The sequence below is a fragment of the Myotis myotis genome, unplaced genomic scaffold (genome assembly GCF_014108235.1).
Source record: "Myotis myotis isolate mMyoMyo1 unplaced genomic scaffold, mMyoMyo1.p scaffold_m19_p_1, whole genome shotgun sequence".
NCBI lineage: Eukaryota > Metazoa > Chordata > Mammalia > Chiroptera > Vespertilionidae > Myotis > Myotis myotis.
In genome coordinates this window covers 91,159,325-91,180,167 of record NW_023416313.1, presented here as the reverse complement: position 1 = coordinate 91,180,167, position 20,843 = coordinate 91,159,325, and the positions used below count along the sequence as shown (strand labels likewise).

The window sequence follows — 20,843 nt, the reverse complement described above, 5'->3', positions numbered from 1 at the left end:
TTTATGACATTTTTATTATAGTGGCCCAAATAGGCGAAGACACATGGGAAATTAATTATAAATGTTTTAGGAAATCTGAAAACCAAACAGTGGTTAGTGGAGTGATCTAAAAGTTAGCAATAGCAAAAAATGGTTATCCTTTCTTGGGCTGTAGGAATACAGTAAGGAGATAGTCCTACCAGAACCTGGAAGCTGAGGCCATCTAATGTGAGGGCAGGTTCTGTTCTATAAGGACAGGGACCCCGGAAGAGGCATAGCTACTGATGGAGACACCATAAAACTCAGAGAAAGCAGAGAAAAAATATCCTGGTCTCTCCCTTCCTCCTACCATCTAGTCTCCTGCCTGGGACTCTCCCTGACAGAGTCTAGCAGGGGAGGAAGCCATTGGACAAGGAGTTTGGGAAATACAGTTTTGAAATGTTAGCCACCAGGATTCAGGACATGAAAGGTCATGCATGGATTTGAGAGCAAACAAACCATTCCACTCTCCTTTCCATATCTTTCTATTTGACTTTTGGATTTTTTATTACTTTGTTTTCGTATACTGCATTTTAAGTAATATTTTTGTTGTGGTAAAATGTACATTACATACAATTTACCCTTTTAACTATTTTATCAGAGAGAGAGAGAGAGAGAGAGAAAGAGAGAGAGAGAGAGAGAAAGAGAGAGAAACAACAATGATGAGAGGGAATCATCGATCAGCTGCCTCCTGCAAGCCCCCTAATGGGGATCAAGCCCACAACCCAGGCATGTGGCTTTGACCGGAATCAAACCCGGGACCCTTCAGTGTGCGGACCGATGCTCTATCCACTGAGCCAAACCAGCTAGCGCCCCTTTTAACTATTTTAAATGTGCAGTTAACGTGGCATTAAGCTCATTTACATTGTTGCATAGTGAATACCTCCATCCATCTCCAAAACTTTTTAATCTTCCCAAACTGAAACTCTACCCATTAGGCAATAGTTTCCACTTCTCTTCTCCCCAGCTCTTAGCAACCATGATTCTAATTTCTGACTCTGAATTTGACTATTCCAGGTACTATATATAAAATAGAATCATACAGTGTTTGCCCAATGTTAGCATAATGTCTTCTAAGCTCATCCATGTTGTAGTATGTGTCAGAATTTCCTTCCCTTTTAAGGCTGAATAATATCCCACTGTATGTATATATAACATTTATTTATCCATTCATCCACTTATGGCCATGTGGGTTGGTTCCAACTTTTAGCTATTGTGAATAGTACTGATAAGAACATGGATGTACAAATACCTCATCGAGACTCTGCTTTCATTTCCTTTGGTTATATACCCAGAAGTGGAATTGCTGCATCCATTATATGGTAGCTCTTCATTTATTTTGAGGACCTGCCATCCAATTTTTCATAGCAGCTGCACTACTTCACATTTCTACCAGCAATGCACAAGAGTTTTAATTATCCACACCCTCAACAACACTTGTTTTCTGTTTTTTGTCTTTTTTTTATAATAGTCACCCTCATGTTGGTGAAGTATCTCATTATCATTTTGATTTGCATTTCCCTAATGATTAGTGATGTTGAGCATTATTTTATGTGCTAACTGGCCATTTGTATATATTCTTTGGACAAATATCTATTTAAATCATTGCCCATTTAAAAAAATTATTATTTTATTGTTGTGTCATAGGAGTTCTTTAAATATTCTGGATATTAACCCATTATCAGATAGATGACTTGCAAATATATTCTCCTATTCTGTCGGTTATCTTTTCACTTTGTAGCTGGTGCCCTTTGATGTACAAGAGTTTTTAGTTTTTATGAAGCACAATTGATCTGTTTATTCCCATTACCTGTGCGTTGGTGCCGTATCCAAGAAATCATTGCCAAATCCAATGTCGTAAAGCTCTCCCCCTGTTTTCTTCTTCTAAGTGTTATACTTTTAGCTCTTACTTTTAGGACTTTGATGCATTTGGGGTTAAGTTTTGTATGTGGTGTAACAGAGAGGTTCAACTTCTTTCTTTCGCACATGCATATTCAGTGTTCTCAGCACCATTTATTGAAAAGACCATTCTTTCCCCCACTGAATTGTCTTGACAGCCTTGCCAGAAATCATTTGACCATATATAATAAGTTGTATTTATGGGCTCTCTGTTTTATTCTGTTCGTCTATATGTCTGTCTTTATGGCAGTACCACACTGTTTTCATTATTGTAGCTTTGTAATAACTTGAAATCAAGAAATGTGAGACCTTATTCTTCTTTTAGGGATTATTTGGGTTATTGGAGGTCCTTTGCAATTTAGGGTGATTTTTTTTTATTTTTGCAAGAAATCTCATTAGAATTTTGATGGGGGAATGAACTGAATCTATAGATCACTTTGGATATTATTGACATCTTAATATCAAGTCTTCTAATACACGAATGTGGGATGTCTTTCATTTATTTGTATCTTTTTACATTTCAACAATATTTTGTAGTTTTCACTGTATAAGTCTTTTGCTTCCCTGGTTAAATTTTATTCGTAAGTGTTTTCTTCTTTCTGGTGCTGTTGTAAATAGAATTGTTTTCCTAATTTCCTTTTCAGGTTTATTGTTAGTGTATAGAAATGCAACTGATTTTTGCACATTGATTTTGCATCCCGCAACTTTCCTGAATTCATTTATTAGTTCTCAAAGTATTTTTGTGTGTGGGTGCTTTAGGGTTTTTTAGATATATAATTAAGTCACCCGTGAATAAAGATAATTTTGTTCTTTTCCAATTTGGATACCCTTTATTTATTTATTTGACTGCCAGTACTGTCTTGGATAGAAATTCCTAAAGTAGGTATTCTTGACTGGTTCTGATCTTAAAGGACAGGCTTTTAGTTTTCACCACTGTGTATGATGTTAGCTGTAGTTTTTCAGTACATGGCCTTTCTTACCAGGTATATTCAGGTCATTTCCTTACTTTGAGTGTTTGTTGTTTTTTATCTTGAAAGGGTGTTGAATTTTATCAAATGTTTTCTTCTGCATCAATTTAAATTATTTGTTTTTCCTCTTTCATTTTGTTATTATGGTGTATTACATTGATTTTCATACTTAGAACCATTCTTGCATTCGAGGAAAATCCCATTTGTTCATTGCATATGATCCTTTTAAGATGCTATTGAATTAAGTGAGCTGGTATTTCTTTTTATGGATTTCTGTATTAGTGTTTATGGGGATATTGGTCTGCAGTTTTCTTTTATTGTAGTGTCTTTGGCTCTGCTGTGAGGGGAATGTTGGCCTCATATAGTGAGTTAAGTATTCCCTGTCTTGAACATTTTAGGATAGTTTGAGAAGGATTGGTGTTAATTCTTTATTAAATGCTTGGTAGCTTCAGCAGTAAAGCAATCTAGCCCTGGGCTGCTTTTATTTTTATTGAGAGATTTGGGGAGTTTGATTACTGATTAAATTTCCTTATTAGTTATAGATCTATTTAGATTTTTTATTTCTTCACGATTCACTCCTGGTAGGTTGTGTGTTTCTAGGAATTTGTCTATTTTGCCTAATTTATTTATTATGTTGGCATTCAATTGATCATAGTATTATCTTATAATCTTTTCTATTTTTGTGAAATCAGTAATAATGTCCCCTTTTCATTCCTAATTTTAGTTATTTGTGTTTTTCTCCCTCTTTTTCTTAGTCAATAAGCCTAAAGGTTTTTTAATTTTGCTTATGAAGAACCAATTCTTGATTTTGTTGATTTCCTGTATTTTTTCTGTTCTCTATTTTATTTATCTCTGCTCTAGTATTTATTATATCCTTCATTTTCTTACCTTTAAGTTTAATTTGTTCCCCTTATTCTAATTATAGTTAAGGTGTAAAGTCATTGATTTGAAATTATACTTTAACATGTTTTTATAGCTATCAGTTTGCCTCTGAGCACTGCTTTTGCTATATCCCATAGGTTTTTCTAGGTTGTATTTTGTTATTGTTGTTGTTGTTAATCCTTACCTGAGGATGTTTTTTCTATTGATTTTTAGAGAGAGTGGAAGGGAGGGGGAGAGACAGAGAGAGAGAAACACTGAGGTGAGAGACACATTGATTGGTTACCTCCTGCACTCACCCTGACCAGCACAGGGGATCAAGCCTGTAACTAATGTATGTACTCTTGACCAGAATTGGAATCAAACCCATAACTTTTCAGTCCATGGGCCAACACTCTAACCACTGAGCAACTGGCCAGAACTCTAGGTTGTATTTTTATTATCATTTGCTTTAAGATATTTTCTAGTTATTCTTATAATTTCTGGTATGACTCATTGATTAACAGTATGTGTTTTAATTTCCACATATTTGTGGATTTTCCAATTTTCCTTTTGCTCTTGATTTCTAGTTTAATTCCATTTTTTAATTGGAAATGACACTTTGTAAGTTTTTAGTCTTTTTAAATTTATGAAGACTTTTTTGTGGCCTAATATATGGTCTATTCTAGAGAAGGTTTCATGTACACTTGAGAAAAATGTGTATTCTGCTTTGTTGGGGGAGTGTTCTGTATTAGATAAAATTGCTCTATAGTGGTGTTCAAATCTTTTATTACCATATTGATCTCTGTTTCAATGTTCTATCCATTATTTAAGGTGGGGTATTGAAGTCTTCTACTATTACTGTAGAAATCTGTCAATGTTTGCTTCATGTATTTTAGAGCTCTGATGTTTTGTGCATATAATTGTAATTGTTATATTGTCTTGGTGAATTGATCCTTTTATCATTATATAATGTCTAACATCCTTTCATTTCAGTCTGAAGGACTCTCTTTAGCATTTATTGTGGGACAAATCTAGTGTAGTGAACGCCCTCTTCTTTGGTTTATTTGGTAAAGTGTTCATTTCTTTCTCATTTTTGAAGGACAGTTTTTCCTGATATAAAATTTTCAGGTGACAAGGTGTGTTCCCCCCAGCACATTAAAATATAGGGTGTCCTAAAAAATGTATATACACTTTAACAGCTGATAATCACTAGCTTAATTTACACTTCTTTTCTGGTTTAACTCATTTGAAATAATAGGGGAAGCCAGACTAAGCATTGAACAAAGAAAATTTATCCTAAAGTGCTACTAGACATTTTTTTATGGGGATACATAAAAGATAAAGTTTATAGATAGTACAAAACTGACAACAGTGGATGAATTGAGGGCACGCAAATATTGAACAAAATGATTCTTTTTTTTTTAATTAAATCTTTATTGTTCAGATTATTACATTTGTTCCTCTTTTTCCCCCCCATAACTCCCCTCCTCCCAGTTCCCACCCCACCCTCCGCCCTCACTCCCCACCCACTGTCCTCATTCATAGGTGCACGGTTTTTGTCCAGTCTCTTCCTGCATCCCCCACACCCCTTTCCCCCCCCCCCAAGAATAGTCAGTCCATTCCCTTTCTATATCCCTGATTCTATTATAATCACCAGTTCATTCTGTTCATCAGATTATTTATTCACTTGATTCTTAGATTCACTTGTTGATAGATGCGTATTTGTTGTTCATAATTTGTATCTTTACCTTTTCTTCTTCTTCCTCTTCTTAAAGGATACCTTTCAGCATTTCATATAATACTGGTTTGGTGGTGATGAACTCCTTTAGCTTTTCCTTATCTATGAAGCTCTTTATCTGACCTTCAATTCTGAATGATAGCTTTGCTGGATAAAGTAATCTTGGTTGTAGGTTCTTGGCTATTCATCACTTTGAATATTTCTTGCCACTCCCTTCTGGCCTGCATAGTTTCTGTTGAGAAATCAGCTGACAGTCGTATGGGTATTCCCTTGTAGGTAACTAGCTGTTTTTCTCTTGCTGCTTTTAAGATTCTCTCTTTGTCTTTTGCTCTTGGCATTTTAATTATGATGTGTGTTGGTGTGGTCCTCTTTGGATTCTTTTTGTTTGGGGTTCTCTGTGCTTCCTGGACCTATAAGTCTATTTCTTTCACCAGGTGGGGGAAGTTTTCTGTCATTATTTCTTCAAATAGGTTTTCAATATCTTGCTCTCTCTCATCTTCTGGCACCCCTATAATTCGGATGTTGGTGCGCTTGAACTTGTCCCAGAGGTTCCTTATGCTATCTTCGTATTTTTGCTGATTCTTTTTTCATTTTGCTTTTCCGGTTGGGTGTTTTTTGCTTCTTCACATTTAAAATCTTTGACTTGATTCTTGCGCTCCTTTGGTCTGCTGTTGGACCTCTGTATAATATTCTTTATTTCAGTCAGTGTATGCTTAATTTCTAGTTGGTTCTTTATCTCAACATCGAGAGTCTCATTCGATTTCTTGAGGATCTCACTGTATTTATCTGCGGTCTCACCAGTCTTTTCAAAGGCCTTACTAAGTTTATCGGTGGCTTCTAGACAGTTCTTGAGAGACCTTAAAAGTGTAGTTTTGAACTCTATATCCTCCATTTCTGTCATTTTTGTCCTGTTTCTTTGTCTCCGCATTTTTTATGCTTTCTTGGTGCACCCCCTTGTGGTCTTTGTGCGCAGTCTTGTTGTAGCTAAGCCTTGATTGTTGTAGGTAACACTGGGAGGGATTTGACCTCCAGGCCAACTGGCTGTGAGAATCAGCTGTGTCTGCAGTGGGAGAACTTCTGTCCTCTAGGGAGGTGCTAATCTAGCCTTTACCTGAGGCTATTCCGAAAATGCCTCTGTGCAGGGCTTGGGCGGGGCAGGTCCCAGGGGATCAACAGGGCGGGCGGAGCGAGCAGTTATGGCTGCTCTCAGTCCCGTCCCCAGAGGCTCTGCCTCTCAGAGTCCCAGCAACTGCTGCAAACCTCGGGGAGAAAGCTGCCCTCAAGTTCCGACCGATGCAAGACAGTCCCGCTTCTCCCGTTTGAGTCTGGGTCCCCAGAGACTCGCCGGAATTGGAGCTCAGAGCCTGAGACTCCCTCCGGATTGAAACAGACAACCACGCCCTCAGCTGCCAGCCCTCTCCTCACGCACCTCCACACCTTTGTATTTTCCTCACTGCGCCTCCTCGGAGTCTCGGTATGCTTTTCTCTTTCCTTCTAGTTGTAGAATTTCCCCTCAGCAAGCCTTCCTGTGGTTCTGGGTGATGTCCGTTCCGTCTTTTAGTTGTATTTTTGAAGTGGTTGTGCGAGGCAGCAATCCCCGGTGTTTACCTATGCTGCCATCTTGGTTTCTCCCGCAAAATGATTCTTAATTCCATTGCTTTCTGTTATCAGCAGTGCCTGGAACAGAATGGTCATCAATTGAAAATAGGCATTTGACAAAACAAATCATTCATTTTTTTAGATTCTTGAAAATGTTGAAAATGAATTGTATATTACTATACACTGACTTTATAATCATTCAAAGTGTGCATACATATTTTGTGGACACCCTGTATTATTATTCCGCTGCTTCTGACTTACAGTGTTTCTGTTGAGAAATCTTATTGAGGATTTCCTATAAATGACAGATTACTTTTCTTTTGCTACTTTCAGAATTCCTCCTTTGTCTTTGTCTTTTGATAACTCTCTTCTTTTTCTAGGACTCTTATAATGCTTATCTACACTAATAAAAGACAAAGATGCTAATTGACCATAACCTCGCTATGCCCAAGCCATGCCCACCAGCTAATCAGAGCAACTATACACAAATTAACCCAACCAAGATGGCTGCCGGCAGCCACAGAGCTGGAGCAAGCAGGAGACTTGGTAGCCCTGGGGATGGAGGAAGCCAAGCTTCCCGCCTTCTCTGGTTGGCTGTGGCCTCCACAAAAGGCAACAAAGTTTCAATTATAGAAGCTAAATAAATCCCAGATACCTGCTTCCAGCAAGCCTCCACTGGGAGCTTGGGTGACTGGGGGCTTTGGCCAGCCTACAAACAGCCATCAGAACCCTCACCCAGGATGGCCACACACTCATGGGTGAGGGTTCCTGCTGGGGGGCTTGGCCAGCCTGCAAACAGCCATCAGCCCCTCACCCAGGCTAGCCAGGCACCCCAGCGGAGACCCCCACCCTGAAGGGGCTGTGGCCAGCCTGCAAACAGCCATCAGCCCCTCACCCAGGCTAGCCAGGCACCCCAGTGGGGACCCCCACCCTGAAGGGGCTGTGGCCAGCCTGCAAACAGCTATTAGCCCCTCACCCCAGGCTGGCCACACCCTCATGGGGTAAGGTCCCCTCTGGGAGGCTTGGCAAGCCTGCAAACAGCCATCATCCCCTCACCCAGCCTGGCCAGGCACCTCAGCAGGACCCCCTACCCTGAAGGGGCTGTAGCCAGCCTGAAAACAGCCATCAGCCACTCACCCAGGCTGGCCAGGCACCCCAGTGGGACCCCTACCCTTATCTGGGACACCCTTCAGGGCAAACCAGCCGGCCCGCACCCATGTACCAGGCCTCTATCCTATATAATCCAATATAATAAAAGGGTAATATGCAAATTGACCCTAACAGCAGAGCAACTGGGAATCACTGGTCACTATGACACACACTGACCACCAGGGGGCAGACACTCAGTGCAGGAGCTGCCCCCTGGTAGTCAGTGCGCTCCTACAGGGGGAGCTCTCCTCAGCCACCAGCCAGGCTGACTGCTGCCAGTACAGCGGTGATGGTGGGAGCCTCTCCCGCCTCCTCAGCAGCACTAAGGATGTCCAACTGCAGCTAGGCCTGCTCCCCGCTGGCAAGTGGGCATCCCCTGAGGGCTGCCGGGCTGCCAGAGGGATGTCTGACTGCCAGCTTAGGCCCAATTCCCCGGGACGTGGGCCTCAGCCAGCAGTTGGTCATCCCCTGAGGGGTCCCAGAATGCGAAAGGGCACAGGCGGGGCTGCGGGACCCTCCTGAGTGCACAAATTTTTATGCAGTAGGCCTCTAGTGTATTATAATGCCTGATGTATTGCAGAAGTCCCTCAGGCTCAATTCACTTTTCTTCATTCTTTCTTCTTTTTTTTCAAGTTCACTGATTTTCTTCTGTCTATCCAAGTCTGATATTGAGGCACTCTAGGAAATTTTTCAATTCAGTTACTTTATTTTTTATATCCAGACTTTCTTCTTGGTTCTTTTTTATAATTTTTATATCTTCATAAATACTCTCAATTGTTTTCTCTACCTCTAGTCTCTTGAGTGTTCGATAGAATTCACTGGTAAAACCATCTGAAAATATTTTATATACTGTTCTATTCATTTGTATCAAATATTCAACAAATTCTTGTAGAGTACCTCCTCTGTGCCTGAATTTGGAATACATCAGTGAACAACCTGGATAAAATTTTCTATTCAGGTGGAGCTTACATTCAATCCTCAAAGAGCTTGCATTCTGTAGTGTAGAAAAACAACGTGTAAAACATAATAAACAAGAGGTGATGCAGTGTATTAGGATGTAATAAGTGCTATGAAAATAGAGCTGGTTAAGGTGGACCAGGAGTTGGGAGGCAGGACGAGGTGAAGTGGGGGCAGGAAGAGATTTTAAACAGGATGGTCAGGATAGTACTTACTGAGAAGATTGCTGATGCTGATGCTGATGTAAGACTTGAAGGTCATGTGGATATCTGGAGCAAGAGCATTCCAGGCAGATGGAAGGGAGAGCTCAATGGGAGATCATTCCTGCTATGTTTTAGAATGAGCATGAAGGCAGTTTGTTTATTTTATAAAACTAAGTGAAATAAGTCAGTCAGAGAAAGACAAATATCACATGAACTCACTCATTTGCGGATTATAATGAACAACATAAACTGATTAACAAAAACAAATCCAGAAACAGAGAAGCATCTATCAGATGCTCAAACCTCAGAGGGAGGGTAGAGGAGGGTGGGGGTAAAGGGGAGAGATCAACCAAAAGAACTATATGCATGCATATAAGCATAACCAATGGACAGAGATAGCAGGAGGGTGAGGGCATGTACGGGAGTGGGGTGGAGGGGCAATGGGGGGATATGGACACATATGCAATACCTTAATCAATAAAAAAAAAGGAAAAAAAAACAGTGCAGGTTTACAAAAGCAGTCAGAATAATTGTTGAGATGAATGTCAAGATCCTGACATTATATTATGGTTGGTTTTTTTTCTATCATGAAAAATAACCCAACAACTGAACATATAATAAATCAAATAAAAAAGATGATTTTTAATTTTTTATATGTAGCTTTGTAAGTAACTTCAGAATTATGGCAAATACATATATGAAAATACTGCAAATATATATGACAAATAATTCCTTAGCTCACATGATTACGTAATTAAGAACTTAATCATGTTTTAGTTTTATGAGCTAGAGGATTATATTTTAGTCTGTGAATGCTAAAGGACTAGAAAAATATGAATGTTTATTGCTATGGAGATGTAATTTACTATAGTCATGAAATAATTAGTTGTTTACTAACTGTAACGATTTATTTTATTCTTAGAGAATAAACAGCTGTGTAGAGTGGGGAAAGTATAGTTTAGGAGTCAGAAGACTTGCTTCTATTTTATTTAATTCTTGGAATTCTTTAATGTTTGACTTTTAGAAAGGCATTTTAGGCTTTATTTTAACCACTTGCTGGGAGTTTTATTTGTTTGTTTTTAATGGTATTTGACTATGTATATTCTGACTCCAAAATGCCTGTGCTTTTGTCATTCCTGTGATTATTATTTTATAACTAGAGGCCCGGTGCACAAAAATTTGTGCACTCGGGGGGGGGGAGGAGGGGTCCCTCAGCCCGGCCTGTGCCCTCTCACAGTCTGGGACCCCTCGGGAGATAACGACCTGCTGGCTTAGGCCTGCTCCTGGGTGGCAGAGGGCAGGCCCAATCCCTAGGTGCAGCCCCTGGTCTGGCTCAGAGCAGGGCCAATTGGGGAGTTGGGGCGCTGCCCCCTGTCAAGCACAGAGCAGGGCGGATTGGGAGGTTGTGATGCCACCCTCAGTCATGCTCAGGGTAGGGCCGATTGGGGGGTTGGGGCACCGCCCCCTGTCACACTCAAGGCAGGGTCGATGGGAAGGTTGCGGCGCCACCTCCTGTCACGCACAGAGCAGGGCCAATCAGGGGGTTGGGGCTCCGTACCCTGTCACGCACAGAGCAGGGTCAGTCAGGGGGTTGGGGAGCTCCCCCCTGTCACTCACAGAGTAGGGCCGATAGGGGAGTTGGGGCACCGCCCCCTGTCACACACAGAGCAGGGCGGATCAGGGGTTTGGGGCGCAGCCCTCTATCGCCCACAGAGTAAGGCCGATCAGGGAGTTGGGGCGCCGCCACTGTCACAGTCAGGGCAGGACTGATGGGGAGGTTATGGCTCTACCCCATCACACACAGAGCAGGGCCCGTTGCGGGGGGAGGGCGTTGGGGCGCCGCCCTCTATCACCCACAGAGCAGGGCCGATCAGGGGGTTGGGGTGCCGCCACTCTCACACTCAGGGCAGGGCCGATAGGGAGGTTATGGCTCTACTCTGTCACACACAGAGCAGGGCCCATGATGGGGGGGGGGGGGTTGGGGCACCGCACCCTGTCACACACACAGCAGGGCCAATCAGGGGGTTGGGGCGCCACACGCTGTCACACACAGAGCTGCAGGGCAATCAGGGGGTTGGGGAGCTCCCCCCATCAGGCACAGAGCAGGGCTGATCAGGGGGTTGGGGCGCCTTCCCCTATCACGAATAGAGCAGGGCGGATAGGGAGGTTGTGGCCCCACCCCCTGTAACACACAGAGCCGCAGGAGGTTGGGGAGCTCCTCCCTATCAGGCACAGAGCAGGGCTGATCAGGGGGTTGGGGCGCCTTCCCCTGTCACGAACAAAGCAGGGCGGATAGGGAGGTTGTGGCCCCGGCCCCTGTCACACACAGAGCCGCAGGGTGATCAGGGGTTTGGGCGCTGCCCCCTTTCACACTGATTCTGGTGCCAGGAGGCCTCGCGGCTCTGCTGATCCTGGTGCTGGGAGGCATATTACCCTTTTACTATATAGGATAGAGGCCTGGTGCACAGGTGGGGGCCGGCTGGTTTGCCCTGAAGGGTGTCCTGGATCAGAGTGGGGCTCCCCACTGGGCTGCCTGGCCAGCCTGGGTGAGGGGATGATGGCTGTTTGCAGCTGGTCACACACCCTTCAGGGTGGGGGTCCCCACTGGGGTGCCTGTCCAGTCTGGGTGAGGGGCTGAGGGCTGTTTTCAGGCTGGCGGGTGACTGAAGTTCCCAACTGCTCCTTTTTTTCTTTTTTTTTTATTCTGGGCCAGCTTTAGCTCTGGCTCCAGCTCTGAGGCCTCTGATGCTAAAAGCAGGTATCTGGTTTGTTTGTGTTCTACAATCAAAACACTGTATCAACTCCAGCTCTGAGATCCCGGCTCGCTGAAAGCAGGTTTCTGGGGTTTTGTTTAGCTTCTATATTTGTAACTATGTTTCCAACTGCAAGCTCAGAGGCCGGCAAGGCAGGCGGGGAACGTTGGATTCCTCTGTCAGTGAAGCAAGCAAGCCTCATGTTAGTTTCAAGCTGCCTGGCTACCGGCCGCCATCTTGGCTGGCAGTTAATTTGCATATCTTGCTGATTAGCCAATGGGAAGGGTAGCGGATGTACGCTAATTACCATGTTTCTCTTTTATTAGATAGGGTGTTTTATAATAAAGCATTGCACTGCTTTAAATATTTGTCTGGTTGAGGACTTTTAAAAAGGAAATTGTATTGTAGGTAAACTCCTGCTCATGGTTAATGTCCAGTTCTAATACTGCTTATTTTCTGTATCTTTTCATTATCACTTCAGAATTAATTGCTTCTTGACCTAAGCTACTATAGTACTTTATGCATATTTCTATTATTTATCACTATTCGTACTATATTATAGTTTTAAATTTATCTATCCATGAGTTGCCTATCTCTAAAATACTTTACATTCATTTGGTGTTCATCACTTTTTAATTAAATTTTTACAACTGTATATTTAAAGACCAATAGTTAATTCCTAATAATATAACAGAAATTAAAATTGTGTTCAATAATATTACTGCTTGAAAGCAAATATTCCATATAAAGAATGTTTCTAATGGTTGAAAACTCCCATTTCAGGCATTTAACAAGATTTAAGCCAGTCTTTTGGTCTAACTTTTACATTAGTTGGGTGGCATAAATGCTATTTGGATGACTCAAGTAGATAGATAGAAGAAGTAGTTATCCTGCCATTGATAGTGAAATCACTCAAGTGGATGCTTATTATTTCCTATTTGGTGGTTTGTGTTTTTTTTTTTGCATTCAGATTAAAGGCACACATTTCATAAAAATTAAGTGTTCTAAGAACTATTCATGAGTGTGTTTTTATGTGGTGATATAAGTTTTAGCAGGTATTCATAGCCATTTACTTGATGATGTGCTCTTACAGATAATGAATCAGAATAGGATCCTCTTTTGTTTAGATTTAAAAATTCTTTTCAGCTCTCCATAATCCTAATTTCTCTCCTCTTTTTCAAAAACACTTGTTTGAAGAACCATATTGATTCATTTATTCAACAGCTATATTTAACTTCTATTTTGTGCCAGGCTATTAGGCATTATTAGATTTGGAAGTGAACAAGGTAGATAAGATCTCTGCTGGCAGAATTAACAAATGAATAAACTTCTTCCCATTTAGCCAGTATTCACTGATTGCCTACTATGTGTTAGACATTGTTTTGGGAATTGTAGATACAGCAGTAAAAATAGCAAAGTCTATATGCTCTTGTCATGGGGAAAGCTATCTTTACATAGGTTGGCCAGGAAAGATTTGTTCTAAGAAAGAGTTGTCTGAGCTGACAAGGAACCAAAGGACAAGATTAATTGAGGCCAAACAGCAGTTGCTGATGATCTGAATGAACTCACTGTGTTTGATGTACATCGGTTTGTAGTTTTTGAGATGAGAAAATTAAGGAATATATTATTGGTTCCATTTTTCAATTAATGGGGGCATCAATTGGGAAGTTTTGTGGGAGCGGATGGATAGTAAAGAGGGAACAATTTAAGGCGATAAAAATGTAATGAGATCATTGTAAGATAGTCACTCCAAAAATAAAAGAAAAGGCAGACCAAGAAAATGCAGTTTTTTGAGGGTCTAACTTATAGCTTTTTTTATCCTGAATTTAAAGTGAAGTTAGTTGTGTGGTTTTCTCTAGATACAGGGACAGGTGACAAGAAGGTACAATGTTTATCAAGAGTTGAGTTTATCTCAGGAGATTATGGTGAAGAAAGAGAGGAACAAGTGTTGAAGGTGTTTTCAAGAAAGTCACCATCATTCAAGCTGTAGAATTTATGCTGGGGAAGAAGAAAATAAAGAGGGAATGAAGACTGAAGATGTCTGATAGTGAGGAATGTATTAGTGTGGATGAGATTGAAAGTTGTGGTCAGACAAGTGAATTTCATGGACTGAAGTGCCAGAGCTCTTTCTATTTCTTTCTTTTTTTAATTTCATGAAAATGGTTGAATGTAATATAGGGAGAAAGTGGAAGGTAAAAAATATCTACTTAGAAGTCAGAAACTTGGGATCTTATCTCAAGTTATACATAAAATCTTATTTTTAAAGCCTTGACCTCATTGGCCACATTCTCCTAATTATTCCAGTCCTGTGCCATGTGCTGGGCATATAGTATCCTATATAATAAAAGGGTAATATGCAAATTGACCCTAATGACGGAATGATCGGTCACTATGATGCACACTGACCACCAGGGGGGCAGACTCTTAACGCAGGAGCTGCCCCCCTGGTGCTCAATGCACTTCCACAGGGGGAGCGCCACTTAGCCAGAAGCCAGTCATGGCTGGCCAGTGCAGCAACGGTGGTTGGAGCCACTCCCGCCTCCACGGCAGCACCAAGGATGTCCGACTAATGGTTTAGGCCCAACCTCCGTGGCAGGTGGACATCCCCCGAGGGCTCCTGGGTTGCCAGAGAGCTGTCTGACTGCCAGCTTAGGCCTGATTCCCCCCAGGGAACGGGCCTAAGTCAGCAGGTGGACATCCCCCGAGGGGTCCCAGACTGTGAGAGGGCACAGGCCGGACTGAGGGACCCCCCTGAGTTCACAAATTTTCATGCACTGGGCCTGTAGTTATCAGATAAAGGTAGGTGCAGCATGCTGTTGGAGTACAGAGGTGGATCATGCAACCCAAATGGGATAGAGAGTGGTCACATTTTGAGGAAGTGACATATAAGCTAAGAGCTGAAAGATAAGTAGGAGTTTGAATTTAACAAAGAATGGTGGGAAGAAATAGTGTATATTAAGATTCTCAAGCAGAAAGAAAGGACCTGAAGGATCCTGAGTGGCTGTATTATGGTATACCAGAGGCACAGCGTGTGAAATTACACGAGACCGGAAACCTGCCATGTCGCACGACCCGCCGCGCCACACGACCGAGACCCGCCATGCCACGAGACCCATCAATGCACCTCCTGGTGGCCAGTTGTTTGGTTGTTATGGTGTTATGGCCACTGGCCTTTTATAATATAGATGAGAAAAGTGTAGCTACCCAAGGCTAGACAATTAAGCAAGAGCCATATTTTAAAGGACCTGGTAGGTTATGTTAAAGAAATTTATTCCTAAAAGCAATGTGGGAGGACCCATTATTGGGTTTTATATAGAGAAGTGTTAAAAGAAAAGAACACTATAAAGTGAGGATTTGCTTTTATGAAGAAGTCGAATTTTATCATCTCTAAACATGCTAAAATTTTTTATACCTGTGTAGAAAGTAGTAAATAAAATTATTTAAATACAGACCTCTTATTCTAATCTGAAGAGAATGAACAGTAATTAATATGGGACTATATTAAACATAGAAATAAAGCCTTGCCTACAAAGCATTATTAAATTCATATTAATCTGCTTGCAAAAAAGAATTGAAATTAAAATTTTCCTTGACTCTAAGTACATTTGGTTATTGATGTATATTTTCCATCATATCAGTGAAAATATCAGATAAATTTCCCATGAGTTTATGTGTGCTATTTAATATCCCAATCAAATGGAGATGAAACTCTGTACTTTTTCTCTCCAGTCCAGTGATTTAAACTTTTGAGATGCTTCCATTAATTGGAAAAACAATCATCTTTGATAACTTTCCTGATCCTTCTGATACATGGGAAATCACCGAAACAATTGGCAAAGGAACTTACGGGAAAGTTTTTAAAGTGTTGAATAAGAAAAATGGCCAAAAAGCAGCAGTCAAAATTCTGGATCCGATTCATGTAAGTCACATTGTTTTTATCATGTAATTAACTTTGTTTTTGTCTGCAAAAAGTCTGTAAGTACCTTATCTTGATTTATTTATTTCAATTTGAAGAAAATTTGGGGGGAAAAGTCTGATTGTTAGATTTTCCTTGTTTGTATGCCTAACATATAAGGCCCAAGAAATATTTGATAAATTAATAAATATATAATACAAATAAATACAGCTCACAACAGCTCAGTAGTTCATTTAATATTATTTTAGATTTCAAAAAGTTGTAATAATAGACCCACGGGTGTAGCAGTAGTCCTCACATGTCATCAGGACCAGATCTCCTTTTCTTCTTGTACTTATTTAGGCTGCAGGAAGAATTTTTCTTAAGCCAAGCCAGGATATTTCTTTTTAAATTAAATTTCGGTCTTGGCCACTGTGCCTCGGTTTCTTGGAGCATCTTCCCGTACACTGAAAGGTTGTGGGTTCGATTCCCGGTGGGGCACATACCCAGGTTGCAGGTTTAATTTCTGGTCCAGGTATGTGCAGGAGACAAATGATCAATGTTTCTCTCTTATATGGATCTTTCTTTCTCCCTCCCTCACCCCCTCCCTTCCTTCCTCTCTCTCTCTCTCTCTCTCTCTCTCTCTCTTTCCCCCCCTCCCTTTCTCCCTCCCTCCCTCCCTCTCTCTCTCCCTTCCTCTCTCTCTAAAATCAATAAAAACACATATCCTCAAGTGAGGATTGAAAAAAATTAAATTTCATTCAGAGAAGGGAAATTAATTTTCAGATTTGCTTAAATAATTTCAACAGTGTTCATTTGTAATCAGGTTGCGGTTCCTTGTGAAGAACCGAATTTCATGTTCTGTCTGTTTAAGCAATGCCCAAATGGGATCTCCCTTTTTCTGGAATAGCAGTTGTGATAAGGGAACCTACTAAGTCTTTCTTTGCCCTGAATAGCATAAGGAGATTGATAAGATTCTGTCTTCTGAGATGTGAACTGGCTCTTTAGAAGCATTTTCAGCTACTGGGAGATATGTAGCTCTCCCATAGCACATGGATGAGCAGGAATGAGCTCAGTGATCACGTAATCCCCAAACTTCTATTGAAAGCCGCTTCTCCATTTATGTCTCTCTTGCACATGTGATGGGAATGTAGCCTGATATAAATGATGTGGTTTGTGGTAGGGGACATCCGAGTCCCAGTCCTCCTCCCACTAACAAAACTGGAGGTCACTGCAAAAGGTCTCTGGGCCACTGTTCATCTTAAGATTGATTTTTTTTTTTGCATAGTTTATTTCTACTAAACTCATGCTGACTATAGTGTTTCATATTATTTTGAGTAAAGAAGAAAGAGTGTGGGTTGTGTCTCCCCCCGCCACCCCGTAATTAGGTGATAATGAAGAAAAATAATGAGTAGCACTATGCTTAGTCTTAACTGATGTGGAATGTCTTCTCATTTCCCTATTGGAAAGTTCTTACCATTTAAACTAAGGGAAGAGAGACCCAAGTTAAGCTGTACCAAAGTGACTGTACCTCTCTCCTCTAGTCTTTGCGATTAGGGATCGGGGTTCATGGTGACAAGAGAAAATATTCCAGACAGATCCCATGGTCTGATTCTATAAACAGTGTCTCTCTCCCATTCCTTACTTCTTAATGGAGAAGAACAGATGGCTTTCATAATATAGTCATGTTTGGTATACTACTAACCTAATAAATCATGCTTTGTTGTATTGCTTTGATGGAACATATTGATTGCATAGCTCTAGTATGAAATTTTGTTGCTTTTATTCTTGTCATAGTACCTATGTGGTTTTCTAAGAATTATTTACTCTTCATCCATCATGTCACAAGTCAAATAAAAAAGATTTATAACCAAGAGATTATAATCTAAATAAAATAAATTTAAATGCATCCAAGCATTTCACAGAGTGGCTTTTTTATTAAAAGGGTCTCATTATTATGGATTTTGAACTAGTGAATTTCTCTCCAAAAATAAGGCTGGAATGAGCAGGATCAGGAGGTAGCAGGCAGTGGTCTTGCAGGCAGGCTAGTCCTGGATCTTGCACCAACCAGCTCTGTGACTCTAACTTCTCTGAGCTTCAGTGTCTTCCTCTCATGTTAGAGCTATGGTCTAAAATTCTTTTCAGCTCTGTGATTCCATCATCTGTCTTACAACAATGTGGACATTAAATATTACTGTAAAAACAGTATTAGACAGCTTTCTTTTATTCCTCTATGAGTTGTTCCATGTATATATGGTTTATCTAGAAACATGACTAGGGGCTATCTTGAATTTTTATTGACAGGATAGCAATCAATTCTTCTTATTCTTAATGGGCCTTTAGCTAACTAAAGACTATACACCATTTTATATAATTTTACTGCATTTTACTTTTTTGGAAAGGTAGGAATTTATTGTATTTTACTTTTTTGGGAAGGTGGGAATCTATTTTATGGCTGAGTTTTGATAGTTTCTAAATATCCTGTATTTCAAAGAAATAAAATGTACTAGCTAAAAGTTTTTATTTTAAATTAGTGGCCTTGCCATTGAAATGCAGTTAACACTATAAAGTAAAGGAAATAATCTTTAGTAGTTCTCCCTATATGCTTCTCTCTACAGTAACTACATACCAAAATAGCCTTTTATTTATCCCTTTTTAATTCAATTAAATTAACTTAATTGGAGATATATTTGATTAGCAGGAAAATCCCAAACTCTCCCTTTAAACAATGTAATGAGAAATTTCAATGCACAGTGCTGAGCACAATAAAAACTATTATGACTTTACTTTGACAAAATTAAATTCTCTATTCAGTTTCTGTAATAAGTTTCTTTGATGTTATTCATGCTTTCCTCACAGTTCTCTTTCTATGACTTTTTGAAACTAGGATATTGATGAAGAGATTGAAGCAGAGTATAGTATCTTAAAAACTCTTTCTGACCATCCTAATGTGGTCAAATTCTACGGGATGTACTTCAAAAAGGATAAAATAAATGGAGATAAGCTTTGGTTGGTTCTTGAGGTAAGTGTTTCAACCTTATTTTATGGGTAGAAATTTGCAGTGTGGTTTGGAATGTCGTCATGTTTATGCAACATCGATATTACAAAGCAGTTCTAGTGTGTTCCTGACTGGTTACATTCTCAGTGGAATGTTGCGCCCAGTTGTGGCCTTGTCATCTTTTTTTAAAATCCTCACCCAAGGATTTTTTCTATTAATTTTTAGAGAGAGTGGAAGGGAAGGGGAGAGACAGAGAGAGAGAAACATCGATGTGAGAGAGACACATCACTTGGTTGCCTCCCACATGCATCCCAAGCAGTGCTGGGGAGCAAGCCTGAAACTGTTCCCTTTCCCTAAATCGAACCTGAGACTGTTCAGTCCGTGGGCTATTGCTCTATCCACTGAGTCAAACTGGCTAGGGCAGGCCCTGTCATCTTAAGACACATTGGGAATTAAAAGCCACAAAGATTATTAAAAATTAAAGGAACATCTCCACAATAAAAGCCTAAAGAAACTAGGATTATTTTCCTTGCAGAAGAACAAGCTTAAAAGGGACTTCATTATAATATTTACTTATTCATCCATATTTTATTCAACTAATACATGATTGAGGCTCTGTGCCAGGTGCTAGGATAGAAGAGAAAATTAATTTTAAGTGAGGCTTCATTATGCAAAAATGGTGAGCTGCTATGGTTCTTATTTTTTTTCTCTCTCTCTTTATTGAATACTAATGACATAAATTACAAAACCAGGTATTTGCATGTATGGGGCGGCGGGTGTGTGTGTGTGTGTGTGGAAACCACAGTAGAAATGGTGTAGAATACTGACTGTGTTGTCAGAAGGAAGCTGTAGATTCTGCCTTTTAAGTCCTGAGAATAGTTTGGATAGTTCTCTCTAATGCCGAGCTCTAGAAGGCGCCCTGCTCAGGTAACTGCCAGTCCTAGGAGAATGTGGTTTTACTAATTTTCATTGAATATTGTTATTCAAGTGATTTAAGAATTTTTTCAAGTTGTAATCATGTCGAGTAAAATCCTTATTGGCCACTGTAGTATCATATGTTTATTGTGTTCATTATGATTTTATTAGCATTTGATTATTCTACTTCTTTCAGAATGTTCTGTTGGTTTTCCTACAGTGGCATAATAATCATTTATAAATTATATTGCTTCCTTACTCAACATCATATTTTTATTATGAATTATAAGGGATTATAGAAATAATGGATGATAATTGTAGAAAATACAGTGGGGCCTTGACTTACGAGTTTAATTCGTTCCGTGACGGAGCTCGTAACTCAAATTACTCGTATGTCAAATCAAAAGTGAACGAGTGAGACACATGATGCTGGGCTGATGTTGTGGCGTTCACTGTGACGATCGCTGCGCCAGCTAGCAGTGGGGTATCTGAAGCTGGCTCGTAACCCGAATTTTAGCTCGCAACTCAAAGCAAAAAATCGGCCGAGAGATGGCTCATATCTCGAAAAACTCATTAGTCGGGACACTCGTAAGTCAAGGCCCCCCTGTACTTGAAACTATAAGAACCATTCTTAACAACCATTCTTAACATTTAACATATATCCTTTACCCTTTTTTGTATGTTTAAATGATTGAAAATATCACGTATCAAATTATCCTATTTTTCACTTAATGTAATTTCAGGTAGACTTAATTACTTTTTACCTTTTTCAAAATAAATACACAATAAAAAGCAAGTAGAACCAAAAGGCCTAACATGTAAAGCAATAATAATGTATTTCCAGCTTAGTGGTGCCATCTTCTCCTGAGCAGGTCTGTGCTTTTGATGTG

The 20,843-nt window shown here is 40.2% G+C and overlaps 1 protein-coding gene across 1 annotated transcript in view; it reads left to right on the top strand.

Moving 5' to 3' along the window:
* Positions 1–20,843, top strand: part of MYO3A (myosin IIIA) — a 235,615-nt gene that overhangs the window by 11,436 nt on the left and 203,336 nt on the right. The window contains exons 2-3 of the mRNA XM_036344863.1: positions 15,875–16,064; positions 18,928–19,062. Of these exons, the coding sequence (XP_036200756.1) occupies positions 15,897–16,064; positions 18,928–19,062 (303 nt within the window). The 5' untranslated portion in view covers positions 15,875–15,896. The remainder of the gene's footprint in view (positions 1–15,874; positions 16,065–18,927; positions 19,063–20,843) is intronic.